Consider the following 15,701-nt stretch of genomic DNA (forward strand, 5'->3'; position numbering starts at 1 on the left):
GCCATAATTATGAAAAACAATTTGGTACTAGTTAAAAAATATAAGAGCTGATCAATGGAACTGTTTAGGTAAACAAGACATAGAAGCAATATAACACAAGACTGGGGTGTTAAATAAACCAAAGGATATGAACTACTATCTGACAAAATCTGTTGGGAAAACTGGAATGAAGATTAAGGGAAATGATGTTTAAATCAATAGCTCATGACATAAGCCATGATAAACTCCAAAGGTTACAAGATTCACACACAACAAGTCACGTAAACAAAAGAGAATAATGAAAGGTCGTGGAGCAAGAGTTCTTGACTAAACAAAGGACAGACAGAAAATGAAATAGACAATTTTGATTATATAAAACCAAAAAAGTTTTGCCCAAATAAAAGCAATGCAACTAGAATTAAAAGGGAAAAAGTTAGCTAGGAAAGAAAAATCTTGGCTACAAAGATGTGATATTTAAGACATATAAGGAAATTATTTATATTTGTACATACATGCCTCTTATATGAAAATAAGTTATTCCTTAATCAATAATAGTCAAAGAATATGAACAGGCAGTTCTCTAAAGAAGAAATTCAAGCCATCAAGAACCATGAAAAAATATTCTAAATCTCTACTAAGAGAAATGCCTGTTTTTAAAAATAGCTAAGATTTATATATCACTTTAAGGTTTGCAAAGCACTTTTTACATGTTTTTTTCCATGGATCTTCTCAACACATTCCGTGAAATAAAAACTATTATTATCCCCATTTTACAGATGAGAAAACTGAGGTACAGAATAGTTAAATAACTTGCCTAAGATCACAGTTAGAAAACTGTTGGGGCATAATCTGAATTTACATGTTCCTAACTCCAAATTCAGCACTCTTTCCAGTATGCCACCTAGCTTCTTTATATTTCACACTATTAGGTTGGCAGAGATGACCAAAAAAAAAGAAAAAAATGACAATTGTTGGGAGTCAGTGGAATAATGGGCACATTAATGGTGGAGCTGTGAAATGTGCCAACTATTCTCAAAAGTATTTTGGAACTAATCTCAAAAAGTCATTAAATTGTACATGCTTTTTCACGTTGTGATACCACTACAAAGCATATACTCCAAAGAGAGAAAAGACAGAGGGAAAGGACACCCACGTACAGAAATAGGACTTTTTTTGTTATAGTAAAGAACTGGAAACCAAAGGGATGCCCATCAAATTGTCAATGGCTGAATAAATTATGTATGTGAATGTGATGGAATATTATGCCAAAAGAAATGACAAAAGGGATGGATTCACAGAAACCTTAGGAAGATTTGTAGAACTGGTAAAGTGAGCAAAACCAGAAGTACTATTTATGGATGACGGCCACAATATTCTAAAGCGGGGGGGGGGGGGGAGCTTCTGAAAGACTTAAGAACACTGAATATTAAGATGAACAAATGATGGTGAAGCATATCTCCCGCCTCTTGGTCAAAAGCGCAGAACAAGGCATACATTTTTAAATACAGTCAAGACAAAACACCCAGGTGTTTCTCTTGACTACACTTATTACAAGGTAGAAGGACAGGTGAGAGAGTGTGTGTGTGCAAAAATTATGGAAATGGTAGAGAGATAGGTACGGTGAAACAAAAAAAGAAGAAAAGAACATTAATGAAACACTTAAAAATACAAAGAGGAGAAAAGAAGAAAGTTCAGAAGGGCATAAACAGAGTAATATTGGCAATATTACCTTAAATGTAATATATACTAAAAACCAAGCTGTATAAAATGTATTCAGTGTTAAAAACAACCCTATTTTTCTGGCCATCTTTGAATATAAAAACATATTTGTTGATTTCAAATTCTTAATACAATTTAAAAAATGAACATACTCATGAGGCAGTACTATTCAGATGCCAGTTTTGCTGTACATATAATTTATATACAATTTCCTTAACTCAAGAACTTCTGATGTGATGCAGTGACATCAACATGGTTTCAATTTAAAAGGCGCATCATGCTTTTTAAAAATGGGTGTTATAAAGGGACAGCTAGATGGCACAGTGGTTAAAGCACCAGGACTGGATTCAGGAGTACCTGAGTTCAAATCCAGCCTCAGACACTTGACACTAGCTGTGTGACACTGGGCAAGTCACTTAACCCTCATTGCCCCACAAAAAAAAAAAAATGGGTGTTATAAAAAAAAAGTTATTATAAAAGGAATGGCTTCTCACCTTCCTCTTTCTTTACACAGTTGCTGGTAGCCATCATGAGGTTCCCATGCTGGCAATCTAGCAATGCTAGGAACAGATGGGTGGGACATGGACTCTAAGACACCCAGACAGACATCATGACCCAAGTTTGAGAATATCAAGTACTACTTCTGCACTACGTATGAACAGGTAGTGCCCTGACTTGCACTATTATTTTTGGCTTGAGTCATAATGCTCCAGAGGATTCAGTTGGGATTAAAAATAATTCCTTTCAATTTTTACTTATGTGGTATTTCCAGCCTTTTGAGACTCTCTGAAACCTTCATAATACTATAATTTAGTATCTCCTTAATTATGGGACTCAATTAGTTGCCAGAAGAATGGGCTATCTACTATCAAATAAAAAAGGCAACAGACAGTCCTTTATTTAATTACTTTCACCCCACTTTCATCTATCTACTGTTAAAAGAGTCACTGGTATCCCTGACAGTATAAATCTAAAGGAATACACTTTTACTTTTGTTTTGATATAACATTGAAGGAAATAAATCTTTACAACAGTCATGATGAAGACACACACATGCTTGTAAGGAACATATATATCACAAACACAAAGTGGAAATGTAAATTTCTATATGTTGACTTTACAACTCTAAGTAGGGTAATCTTTTTTTTTCCCTTTTTTGGGTGGGGCAGTGAGGGTTAAGTGACTTGCCCAGAGTCACATAGCTAGAATGTGTCAAGTACCTGAGGTCGGATTTGAACTCAGGTCCTCCTGAATCCAGGGCTGGTGCTTTATCCACTGCACCACCTAGCTGCCTAAGCATGGTAATCTTAAGGATGTAAGGTACCTTGAAATTTCATGTAGTTTAGGCCATCACACCTATATCAACCCAGAGAGGTAAGAATGAATTGATTGCGAATCCTGTAGGAGCTTACTCCTGAACTAATAACACATTTCGGTGCCTACCTTTCTAGGTCTCCCAACATTACAAAAATTTCTTAGGAATCACCAATGGTAAAAAAAAAACCTCTTTTCTTTCAGTCAATCAAAAGCATCTAGTAAGTGCTATTATATAACAGACTAGGCACTAGAAATGCAAAGAGAAAGTGAAGACAACTAATTCTGTCCTCAAGGAGAACGCATTTTATTAGAGAAGACAATACATACATATGTATGTATATACAGAATAAATGCTAAATAAACAAGTCAGTTTAGGAAGGTAGAGCATATTCAAAACACAGATGTGGGAGATGGCCAGTGAAAAACATCAAGAAGGCCAGTTTAGCTAGCTGCAGACTCTGAGGGGAGTAATGTATAATGAGGCCAGACAGTAAAGGGATCTGAAAGGCAAACAGTAGAGTTTATTTTATTCCACCTTCTCAGATGAGGCCTTGCCTCACTGAAAAAACTTTAGAAGGAAAAATTGGGCTATTTTGCCAAATGAAAGCTCTTTCAGATGCCTTCCTCTATTATCTCCTCCTTTACCCCTATCTCACATGACGAAAGGACCCTTCTTGCCAAGGCACACCCCTTAACATGAACAAGTCATTCCCTTTCAGCCCTTTTTCTCCAGCAGGTTGTCCCTTCCATTTTTTCCACTCTAATCTTTCCCTATTTTCTGGCTGCCTCCCTCACAACTACAAATATGTCCCTGGTCTCCCCAATCCTAAACACATTCTCACTTGATCCAACAAACCCAAACTGCCACAGCTGCCAGATATCACGCTATAGTTATATTCCTTTTTTTTTTTAGTGAGGCAATTAGGGTTAAGTGACTTGCCCAGGGTCACACAGCTAGTAAGTGTTAAGTGTCTGAAGCCGGATTTGAACTCAGGTACCCCTGACTCCAGGGCTGGTGCTCTATCCACTGCGCCACCCAGCTGCCCCTATTATATTCCTTTAAAAAAATCATCTATATGCCTTGTGCTTCCATTTCCTCTCTACTCATTCAATTCTAAATTTTCTGAAATATAGTATCTGACTTCATTTTTCAACTGAAACTGTGATCTCTAAAGTTAACAATCTTTTCATTGCCAAATTTAATGACCTTTTCTCAGTACTCATCCTTCTTGACCCTTCTGTAGCCTCTGACACTGAGTACTACTACCCTTCTGCTCCTCAGATTTTCATGACACAGCTCTCTCTGGGTTCTTTTCCTACCTAACTGCTCCTTCTTAGTCTCCTTTGCTCCATCTTCATATAGGTCATGCTCACTGACCTCCCCTCCCCCAAGGAAAGTAGTGGCCCATTTTCTTATCCCTATATAATATCATGCTTGGAGGGCCTTATTAGCTCCCATGACTTAGTTATCATCTCTACATAGATGATTCCCAGATCGACATATCTAGTTCTAATCTCTCTCCTGAGGTCTGGTGTCGAATTACCAGTTACCCTTAGACATCTTGAACTTGTCCTACAAATATCTCAAACTCAGTGAGCCTAAAACAGAGCTCATGTTTTCCCCCAAACTCTCCCCCATTCTTTTGAACTTTTTTTATGGCTACCTAGGGTACCAGCATCTTCCAAGTCATCTAGGCTCCCAACCTCCGTGTCATCCTGCATTCTTTACTTGTGCTTAACCCACAAACCCAAATTGCTCTCAAGTCTTGTCATTTCTGCCTTCAAAACATCTCTCTTAGGTCCATTTCTTTCCACTCACCATCTTGTTGCAAAGCCCTCATCACTTCATGCCTGGATTACTGCAATAGTCCTCTGGTTGGTCTGCCTGCCTCAAGGCAGATTTAAATGTTTTTTAAGTGAAAACAAAAAGGAAAGTTTGCTTTTTTTTTAAAAAAAGAAAGAATTAAGTCAATGATTTATTTACATTAAGAACTTGTTTAGTTAAGTTTGTGGAATCTTACCAAAGGTGCTGCTCTTGTTGGTTCGAGGCTAGGTCTGGGAGCAGTTGAATACATATAGTTAAAGAGACGATCTATTTTTCGCAGTGGAACACCACCACCATGGTCGCTTATCTACAACACGCAAAAATTAGAATCTTCTCAAAAGTGGTATATGACAAATATTAACTACAGAAAATAATTACCAGAAACATTCTAAAGGCATACATATGCTCTGAGTATTGTAAATATACTAGTAAAATGCTAACTTTAGGAACATTAATGAAATTTGACCTTAAAGATAAATTCTACCTTCCTTATTTATCTTATTTATCCTATATATACATACACACACACACACACACACACACACGTGTGTGTGTGTGTGTGTGTATTGTCTTCTTTAATAAAGGTAACTTTAAGGTAGAAATTTCATGATGTTCATAAAGCGAGCACATATGATTTCTTGTTATGAAGCTTAAATAACTTAAAAGAGAAAACACAGAATTTGGGTTTAGACTAACATTTTATACCACATAGCAAGATTAAGTTCCAAAATGGATAAATGACAAATATAAAAGGCCATATCACAGGTAAATTAGAGGACCAAGGAAGAGATTACCTTTCAGATTTATGGACAGGGGAAAAGAATACTTCAAATTATTAGTAATGAGAAAAATGCAAATTAAAGCAACTCTGAAATTCTACCTCATATCTATTAGTTGGCAAAATTTATAAAAAAATGAAAATGACAAATGCTAGAGGAGCTGTGGGAAAACAGGTACACTGTTAGACTGCTGGTGGAGCTATGAATTGGTCTAGCCATTCTGGAAAGTAATTTGGAAACAGAAGTTACTAAACTTTACATACCCTGTAATCCAGTGATATCACTATTTATACTTCAAAGAGAACAAAGAAAAAGTCCTATATGTAAAAAGACATGTTTATTTTCTCTTGATGTTGTGGCAAAAAGAAACCCCTAGAAATTGAGGGGTGCCCATTAAAACTGGGGAATGGCTGATCAAATCATGGTATATAAATGTAATGGAATTAAATGATGCTGTAAAAAATGATGAAAGAGATAGTTTTAGAAAAGCCTGGAAAGTCTTCTTTGAACTGATGCACAGTGAAGCAGAACCATGAACATGATGTATGTAATAAAAACAAACAATTTTGAAAGACTTAACTCTGATCAACATACTAATCAGGCCCATGAACTGAAAGGACCAATAGTGACAAATCTGACTTATTCCATGTGACAAAAGGTCATGTAGAATAAGACACACATTTTTGGACATGGTCAAAAGGAGATTTAAAAAAAATTACTATTCATATATATTATAAGTTTTCTTTTTTTCTCTTTTTTGGGGGGGTGGGAAATGGAAGAGAAATAAAAATGATTGCTTATTAATTAGAAAAGAATTAAAATTTAATTTAAAAAATTTTGAATGATGTGAAAGTAAAAACATTAATAAAAGTTACCTTAATGGATAAATCTTCTTTTCCCAACGTTACTAGAGTTTTAATAGATGGGTAACCTTCTTTTTTGTCTTCATAAAGTTCTACTGTTGCTCTCATTGAGTTCTAAAGTTTATGGGTAAAAAAAAAATACAACAACTTTGGTCATTTCCCACCCCCCTCCCCCAATAAATTTACCTATGTAACTACCTCTCCTTCTTGAGATACAAATAGTCAAACAGATTTTTTTTTGCAGGGCAATTGGGGTTAAGTGACTTGCCCAGGGGCACACAGCTAGTAAGTGTTAAGTGTCTGAGGACAGATTTGAACTCAGGTACCCGGATTTGAACTCAGGTACTCCTGAATCCAGGGCTGGTGCTTTATCCACTGTGCCACCTAGCTGCCCCCAGATTTTTTTTTAAAGAAGCTATAAAGAGTATAATTTATTTCATTTTGGGGGGGTAATGTAATATAATTTGCATATATCATTTCTTAGATGAATATTTGATGAGAGGAATATTTGTTTTCCAAAAAGAAAGAAAGGCATAGTAGATAAAGAACTAGCCAGTTTAGCAGTCAGGAAAACCTGGGTTTATGTTCTACCTCTGACATACATTGAGTATGTAATTCTGGACTATGTCTCAGTTTCCACAACTATAAATGGGGATATAACAACAACATCCTTCTTGCAAGGACTATTGTGAGGAGTAAATGGTATAATATTTGTAAAGGGCTCATCTTTTCCCCACCCCATCTGGCGTTTTCTTGGCAAAGATAATGGAGTTCTCCATTTCTTTTTTCCAGCTCATTTTACAGATAGGGAAACAGGCATACAGAGTTAAGTGACTTGTGCAGGGTCACACAGCTAGTAAATGACTCCAGGCCCAGCACTCTATTCACTGTGCCACCTAGCTGCCCTCATTTCTCAGTATGCTTCCATTTCTGTATCTTTGCAATGGGTGTTTCTCATGCCTAGAACGTACTCCCTTCCTTACCTCTGCTTTAGAATTCTTAGTTTCAAGCTCAACTTTCTACAATGTCTTTACTGATCTTCACCCTGTCCCCTAGATGCTGGTGCTTTCCTCCCCAAATGACCTTGTATCTTTTTTGTGTTTATATATTGTCTCCCCCAATTATATGATCTTTGTATTCCCATCACTTAGGACTTAATTTCTGTCACCCCACTTCTGTTTTTATTTTTATTTTTGGTATTTTCTTCTCCAGCTTATTTTATAAACAAGGAACCAAATCAAACAGAGTTAAGTGACTTGCCCAAGGGTCATACAACTAGTAAGTATCTGAAGCCAGATTTGAACTCAGGAAGATGAGTCTTCCTGACTGCAGGCCCCATAATCTATCCATTGTGCCACCTAGCTGCCCCTTAGGGCTACTTAGAACTACTTAGAACTATCATTTAGGACAATCATCTACTAAAAGGTAAAAGGGGTTGTAGTTTCTACTACTTGATGTAGTAGATGAAATTCCTTAGGCACTGAAATATATTTCCATGACCCATGGAAAAAGCACTGGGTTTGTTGTCAAGAGACTTGACTCTGCCACTTATTACTTTTGTGACTTTGAATTAGTTACTTAACTTTTCTGAAACACTTTCTCTCTATATAAAATGAAGCAGTTGTATTTCAAACAGAAACTGGGGCAGACTAAATTGTACATAAGGATCCCTGTGGGCCACACATTGACTTAGAAAACCACACATTAATAGTATCCAGAGTTTATTGTATTTTAATTTTTAAAAAATATTTCCCAGTTATATTTTAGTACGATTTCAGCCACATTTGGGAGTATTATGGGCTGTGTTTAACATCTGATTAAATGACACATAAGATTCCTTCTGTGTCTTTATGATACTATGATCTAATTTTTTTTGGTGTGTGTGTTTCTTATTAAAATCTTTACTCTTTAGACTAGGTCTTTCCAGAGTCCCAGGGTGACTATGGTGTTGCCCCAGGGAAGATGTGGATTGACACCCCCCCCCAATTGTGTGATCAACCAATGGAATGATAGAAAGACAGGTCATTTTCCCACTCTATGGGACTTATACTAGGACTTATCAACAATACTACCACACCCATCTTGAATTTCCAATATTCCCCGGCACTCTTTCTAACTCCCTCTTCCTTCCGTGCAAGCTTCTAACTGCTCTCCTTCTAAGCTTTGGGTAGGGACCTCAGGACTTAGGTGCCCACAATTGCATCTGTGCAGGAGCCATTTGGAAATTCTACCCCCCAACCCCATTTCCTGTCTATGGCAGGTGACCCTGGGAGATGGGCTCTGTGTCTGTGCCCAGGGGCAGTGACTAATGAGAACCACCTTCTCTCCTTTCATTCTAGGTGGGACAGCCATAAAGGGTGAGGAGACTTGGAAAGATTATGGTCAACATCACAGAAATCACTACATTATCTTTCTTCCCCATATCACCAACTATCTAGTCATCCTGGTTATCACAACCTTATATCAACCCTGATTCCTGACTTTCCCTCAGCCCACATATCCAATAAGTTCCCAAATCTTGTTTTTTTCTATCTTCACATCTCTCAAATCCATCTCCTTTCTACTCAAAGAGTCATCACCCAAGTTCAGGCTTTCCTCACCTGTTACCTAGACTGTTTTTAATAGCCTGTTAATTGGTCTCCCTCAAATCTCTCCCCTCTCCAATCTGTCTTTTCCACAGGTGCTAAAATGATTTTCCAAAAATAAGAATATGACCATGTCATTCCTCTACTCAATACATTTCCTACTGGCTCCCTATTGACTCACATCAATTATTATTATTTCATATTTATCTCATCCTTTTTATATTCTAATTTCTGTGCAAATTTTATAATGTATATAATTGACAACTAAATATTCAGATATTGGGGTACAAATTTTTAAATTAATTTTTTTAATTTACAGAGGAGCATGAGATCAAAACTTTGGGGACTATCATTCTAACGGGATTTTTAAATAAATGTTGAAATGTTCACGTGGACTGAGGCTACAAAGCTGATACTTCCATATAAAATCACATGTATCATTCTATATTTATAGAACACACCTTTCCTCTAGGGAGTTCAACAGCAAAGAAAAGATTCATGTTTTCCGCATATTGCTGTGAAAAAGTAAAAGAAGTATCAGGTTTTTAAAAGAAGCAAACCTGAAAAACTCACAGCTATGGAGGAGAACATTCATAATCGAATGCCCACATCTCTACCTTAAAAAGTGCTATCAGTTAACACTATAATTTTTTGGAAGCAAATCAGTACAACTGTGATCTCTCAGGTGCACAATTGATGCTGCATGACTATGAAAATTTAGATCAAAATGTCTTCTTCTAGTGGTTCTGCTTCTGTAAACCCAATGACTACATTTTTTTATTGTAAATTTACCCAATTATTACTGGAAGTGAAAACAAAAGAGATCCACCACAACTTAAGTCAACAAGAGCTGAAACGTAATGGAAGTTACTAAAGAGTCTTCTCTTTTCCCCTCCATCTCCTTTGTATTTTCTCCATGCTTCAGATATGTGAAAATTAATTTGACTAACTTAGGTATGTAAAAGGCTAAGAGTATATCACAGGAATGATGGCAATTTTAGGAAATATAAGATATTAATAGATATATTTGTGATCTGTGTATCATCCATTAAAGTCTTTTCCAGGAACTTGTATGTCCAAAGTGGGGCAGCTAGGTGGTACAGTGGATAGAGCACTGGCCCCGAAATTGGGAGAACCTGAATTCAACTATCACCTCAGACATGTACTAGCTGTGTGACCCTGGGCAAGTCACTTAACCCCAATTACCTTAAACATGTGGGCCATCTCCAGTCATCCTGATATATATCTTGCCACTGGACCCAGATGGAGGAAATAGTGAGGTTGGTGACCTTGCACAGCCCTCCCTCACTTAAATCCAGTTCATCCCAATGTCATAGTCCTCTTTGAGAATGAAGGACAAATAACAACTATGTCCATAGTACCCATCACTTCACATAATTAACATCGTCCAATATGAACAGAACCTAAAATTCACTATAGTGAAATTGTTTCCAGATCAATGTGTACCAATACTCATAGAAAATATACTGTACACAGCAACTTTGAATTATACAGTATAAGATACACAATAAACACACAGGATATCAAAATAGGACTTTTTAAATGGTTATACAAAGTGCTATTCTTATGCTAATCTAATGAATGTTACAGACCAATCAAAGTAACTTAAAATGAAGATGTTTCAACATTTTTAGGTTCACTTACCTTGAACAATTCAAACAGCATGTGAAACAGATGTGAGGGCACATAAACTACCTGAATAGGTTTGTCTGGAGCTTTTGCTGAAAACAAACAAAAACAAACAAAGCCTTCATTGAAGGACAAAAGTATGAAAAGACGCAAGAACGTTTGTGTTGTATATATAATGCACGTCTAAGAGGTAGACAGAAAGCACAAGCAGTTTATAATAAAGGGCTGATCTTGGGAGTTAAGAAGATTCCCGATTAAATAACTAGGTGTTTCTGGCTAAATCACTTTATCTGACAGTGCCCTAATAATTTCTCTAGAAGTATAAATTGCAGACCAGTTCAAATAACTTCCAAACTGGTTTCTCTGGTCCCTCCCCACTATCCTATCCTCTATTGTTGATAACGTGATTTTCCTTGAGCTCACATCTGACCCTGTCACTCCTCTATTCAATAAACTCCAGGATAAAAAAAGAGTCTCTAGGATAAAATACCAAGTCCTCCTTTTAGCTTTTAAAACCCTTCATGCCTGGCCCCAAACTATCTTTCCAGGATTGTGGGATGTCCCTTCAGCTCCAGCTCCCATACTCTGCAATCGGGCACAGCACTGGCTTCACATACAACTGTGCTTCACCAATCCCAGTAGCTTTGTTCTGGCTATCCCAAGGCTGAAATGAGCTCACTCTTCATCACAAATTAGAAAATTCTTCTTTCCTTTCAAGACATAGTTCAACTACCATCTTCTACACTAAGCCTTTCCTGATCCCCAAAACTGCTTGTGCTTTCTCCTAGGTTGTATTTAACTATCTTATATTTATTTTTTTTATTCTGCTTATCCTTTCACGTACTAAATTATCTCCCCATTAGAATATAAACTCCTTAAGAGTAAAGATAGTTTCATTCTTGTATTATTATCTCCAGCACAACACCTGGCAATAGTGGGTGCTTAATAAATGCTTATCGATTTATTTAAATCTGCCTATGTAGAGGGAGTTTCTACAATGGGAGTTCCAAACATCAATGAAATCACAAGTATGGATTCTTACTTTTATCCCCATCCAAAAAAAAAAAAGGTTTAAACTATATAATTAAGGATTTTACTAGAACTTCAGAGTTCTACACTCTCACTGTGCTCCAAATTTGCTGATAGGGACTTTATGAAAAAACTAACCACAGATTATAGCAATATATAACACACCTACCTAGATTACAGTAAATTCAAACTAACAGCAACAAACAATATGCAATCTTAAACATAATTAAGGATGATTAGCTGGGGTGTGGCATTTTAGAAATTCAAAATCATGGAGAATTCAAATTTTGCTATATTATTGCTATATGATTATGCATAACTTACTTTGGGCCTCAGCTCTTGGAATTGCTGAAACATGCACAGGTAGCTTACCAGGCTGCAAAAGGGGCTGTGAACACTTAAGCATGCTCAGATGGGAACCAATGAAGACTCCAAACTACACATAAAATCTTCCTTTTGATTGACTAGAACACAATGATCTACGGTACCACTATAATTCAAGATATTTTACTCTCCAGTCAGTCCACAAAAAAATGCAAATCTTTTCTGAGGCTACACCCAGACCTTGTGTAATCCTTTTCCTGTTTTCCCTCCAAATCCCTTATTTTATCTGAGCCTGTTTCTTTTCTTATAAAGAAGAGGCAATGATTCCTTTTTATAGGTAATAACATGAAATTACTGCTTCCATTTTGTTGGGAGGAAAAAAATGAAAAATGATTCCTTAATTAGCACTAAAAAGGGCCTACCTAGGAAAAAAAATTAAAGAAATGCTATTTTAATCATTCAAACTACGGTTAACCAACTCTTTTCTCCCTAAATCTCTATGGTTGAGAATCTAAGGCTGCCTGGGTGAAAAAACACCTTCTGCCCTTTCATCACCCCCATCCCCTATCCCTCCTCAGGTCCACTCTGCTCTGCCCAGTGGTGTGCTGGCAAATATTTAACAGGGAGATAAGTTTTTAAGTTTAATATGCATTATGAATATTTTCTCCATCACTTTAAGTCTAGACAATTAACAAACAATATAAATCAAGTCCTGATATAGCCTTTGCAGATTTCTGAGGTATAAATGCTCACACTGAAAATATAACAATTGGTCCAAACTGAGACAACTGAAAATCTTGAGTGACAGAGTTTGTGGGTAATTAATAATCAATTAATTAGGTTATGGTGGTCAGTGATTTCTCTCAGTAACCAAAGATGCCAAGGGAGACCCTGAAATGCCTTAAATCCCTTATTAACTCTTACTTAGACTATTACAATAGCCTTCTAATTAAAAATGTCTTTGTTGGGCATTTGAAATTATTCAAAATCTTGTTCCTGTATATCTTCCCATATTTATTTTATATTATTTCTATTCGATCATGCTACATTTAGCAAAAGTGATCTGCTTGTTATTCCCCATACACAACTTTCCATGCTCTGACTGAGCCTTTTTACACATTACTGTCCTTCATGGCCAGAAATGTTCTTTCTTGTCAACATTACCTCTTGGAAATCCTAGTTGTCTTTAAAGCTTAGTTCAGTGTCACCTTCTACATGAGGTTTTTTCTAACACTCCCTGTTGTCAGTGCTCTCACCCGTGAAATAATTTTGCATACACTTGCATTGAGTTATCCATATGTATCTTATGCCCCAGAAGAATTCTAAGTTGCTTAAGTCCAAAGCCTGTTCAATAACAAAACTTTGTACACCTAGTACCTAGCACATATGCCTTATATACACTAGTTGCTGAACAAATTTTTGTTAAATTATCTTGAATTGAGTAAGGGAGCCCTAACAAGGCACTGTTAAGACAAGCTGAGAAGATTAAGCCCCAAAGCAAACAAACATGTGATGAGAAACTGAATAAATAAATCTGAGAGAAAGGGAAGGCTATAAGCATTTACACAGCACCTACCACGTGGCCAAGCACTGCACTAAGTACTTTTTATCAATATTATCTCATTTGGTTCCCATGACAACCTTGTGAAATAAGTGCTATTATTATTTCCATTTTACAGATGAAGACCCTGAGGAAGACTGAGGTTAAGTGACTTTCCCAGGGTCACATACCTAGTAAGTATCTGAGGCTGAGTTTGAATTCAGGTCTTCCTGACTCAGGGCCCAGTGTCCTGTCCACTGTGCCACCAGCTGCTTCTAAAGAGGTGCACAAGAGAGAATACACCAAAAGTTGGGATGCCCTTGCAGGAAGATTGTACTGAGATGTCAAGAGTTGCCTTTTGGAAGAAAAACCAATGCACAAAGTGACGGCAATGTACAATTCCAAGAAAATAGAGGTAAAGGCCAAGAGGCAGCACCAGTGTATAGAGAGAGCTGGCCTTATGGCCAGTACACCTGGATTCAAGTTCCCTGTCTGACATGCTGTATGTCACTCTCAGGCAACTCTCTAACACTGTAAGTATCCAAGAACTTGTCTACCCTTATGATGAAAATGCTCTCAAATGCAGAGTGAGGAATACTTCTTGTTTGATTTTTATTTTTGGCCTGGTTTTTTTTCACAACACGACTAATATAGAAAAATGTTTTGTGTGACTACACATGTATAACCTATATGAAACTACCTGCTGCCTTGGCAGGAGGGGAGAAGGACTTAGAACTCAAAAAGTTTAAAAACAAATGTCAAAAATTGTTTTTACATGTAACTGGGGAAAATATTAAAATATAAAGCATCAAAGTAAACTAGAACGTACAAGATAAATTCTAGGAGGTGCCACCTGAGCTGAGTGGGCAGTAAGAAAGCTAATCAATAAATCAACAAGTACCTATTAAGTGCCTCTGTGCCAAGCACCATTGTGATTAATACACATAATTGGATACATAAGTTATACAAAGCATTGAGCTAAATGCTAGAGGGGGATACAAAGAACTGTCCTGACAGCACACACAATATGCCTAGAATGGAGGGTCCATATGGGGAAAAAGTGGGCAATAAAGCTGGAATTGGAAGATAGATTGTGAAGTAAATGAATGACAGGATACAGGAGTTGGGTTTGGACTTGGACTTTAGCCAGAATGTAGTAGGGGCCCACTGAAGATTCCTGAGCAAAGGAAACTTTAAATAATTCACTGCAACAAAAACTAAGTGTTTTCTATGTATAAGGCACAGTGTTAAAGGGATACAACAGGTAAGGAAACACAATGGAAAGTTAAGAGGTAAAGGTGAAAAGGCAATGTAATGCAGATGTGGGAGATCATTTGTACAAAGGAAAAGAGGCAGGAAACAGCCAAGCTAGGAGGGAGTCAGAATAGAAGACAAAGATGAAGGGCATAAATGGAAAGGTAAATGGGAACCAGATTGTGAAGGGCTATACATTTCAGGCTGATAATTTTGTACTTTGTCTGAATTGCTGAAGATTTTTGAGTAGCCAAGTAACTTGATCCAATCTATGTCTTAGGAAAATCAATTGGAAAGCTGTGGAAGATGACTTGGAAAGAAGAGAGACTAGAAGTAGGGAGACCAATCATGAAGTTACTGCAATAGTGCAGGTTAGTGGTGATGTGGACCTGAGTGTGGGTCAAGAAAGTGATGGATGTAAGAGATTATGGAAGTAGAACAGATGTGACTTGCCAAATGATTAGATAGGAGAATCAAGGATGATTCTGATATTCCCTCTCTTACCCATGACACTGGGTAACTGGAAGGAACATAACCTCAACAGAAATAGAGAATTCTGGAGGAGGAAAAAATGAGTTTTATTTCAGACCTAGGGAAATTGAGATGCCCCATGAGAGTTATTTCTAGGCATGCCATCTATGCCTTTAAGTCACAGAGAAAAATGTTAAATGTTAAGAGGACCAAGCACAGCTATCTGGGCACCTCTACTAAAGATCTCTATGTATAAATTGATCCATTAATGGCTATTCTACAGGTCCTGTTATAATTGACCTAATTATACTACAGTCTAACCTATGTATCTCCTTGTCCACAAGAATAGCACAAGAGACTGTCACA

General features: G+C 36.9%; 1 protein-coding gene across 5 annotated transcripts in view; it reads right to left on the reverse strand.

The window, feature by feature from the left end:
- PDK3 (pyruvate dehydrogenase kinase 3) overlaps nucleotides 1-15,701 on the reverse strand; it is a 134,798-nt gene that overhangs the window by 6,825 nt on the left and 112,272 nt on the right. For all 5 annotated transcript variants that reach the window (XM_043992822.1, XM_043992824.1, XM_043992823.1 and 2 more), the window contains 3 exons: nucleotides 10,733-10,809; nucleotides 6,495-6,596; nucleotides 5,037-5,147 (listed from right to left, as the gene is read on the reverse strand). In XM_043992822.1, the coding sequence (XP_043848757.1) occupies nucleotides 5,037-5,147; nucleotides 6,495-6,596; nucleotides 10,733-10,809 (290 nt within the window). The remainder of the gene's footprint in view (nucleotides 1-5,036; nucleotides 5,148-6,494; nucleotides 6,597-10,732; nucleotides 10,810-15,701) is intronic.

Source organism: Dromiciops gliroides, chromosome 3 (genome assembly GCF_019393635.1).
Source record: "Dromiciops gliroides isolate mDroGli1 chromosome 3, mDroGli1.pri, whole genome shotgun sequence".
In the NCBI taxonomy this organism is placed as follows: domain Eukaryota; kingdom Metazoa; phylum Chordata; class Mammalia; order Microbiotheria; family Microbiotheriidae; genus Dromiciops; species Dromiciops gliroides.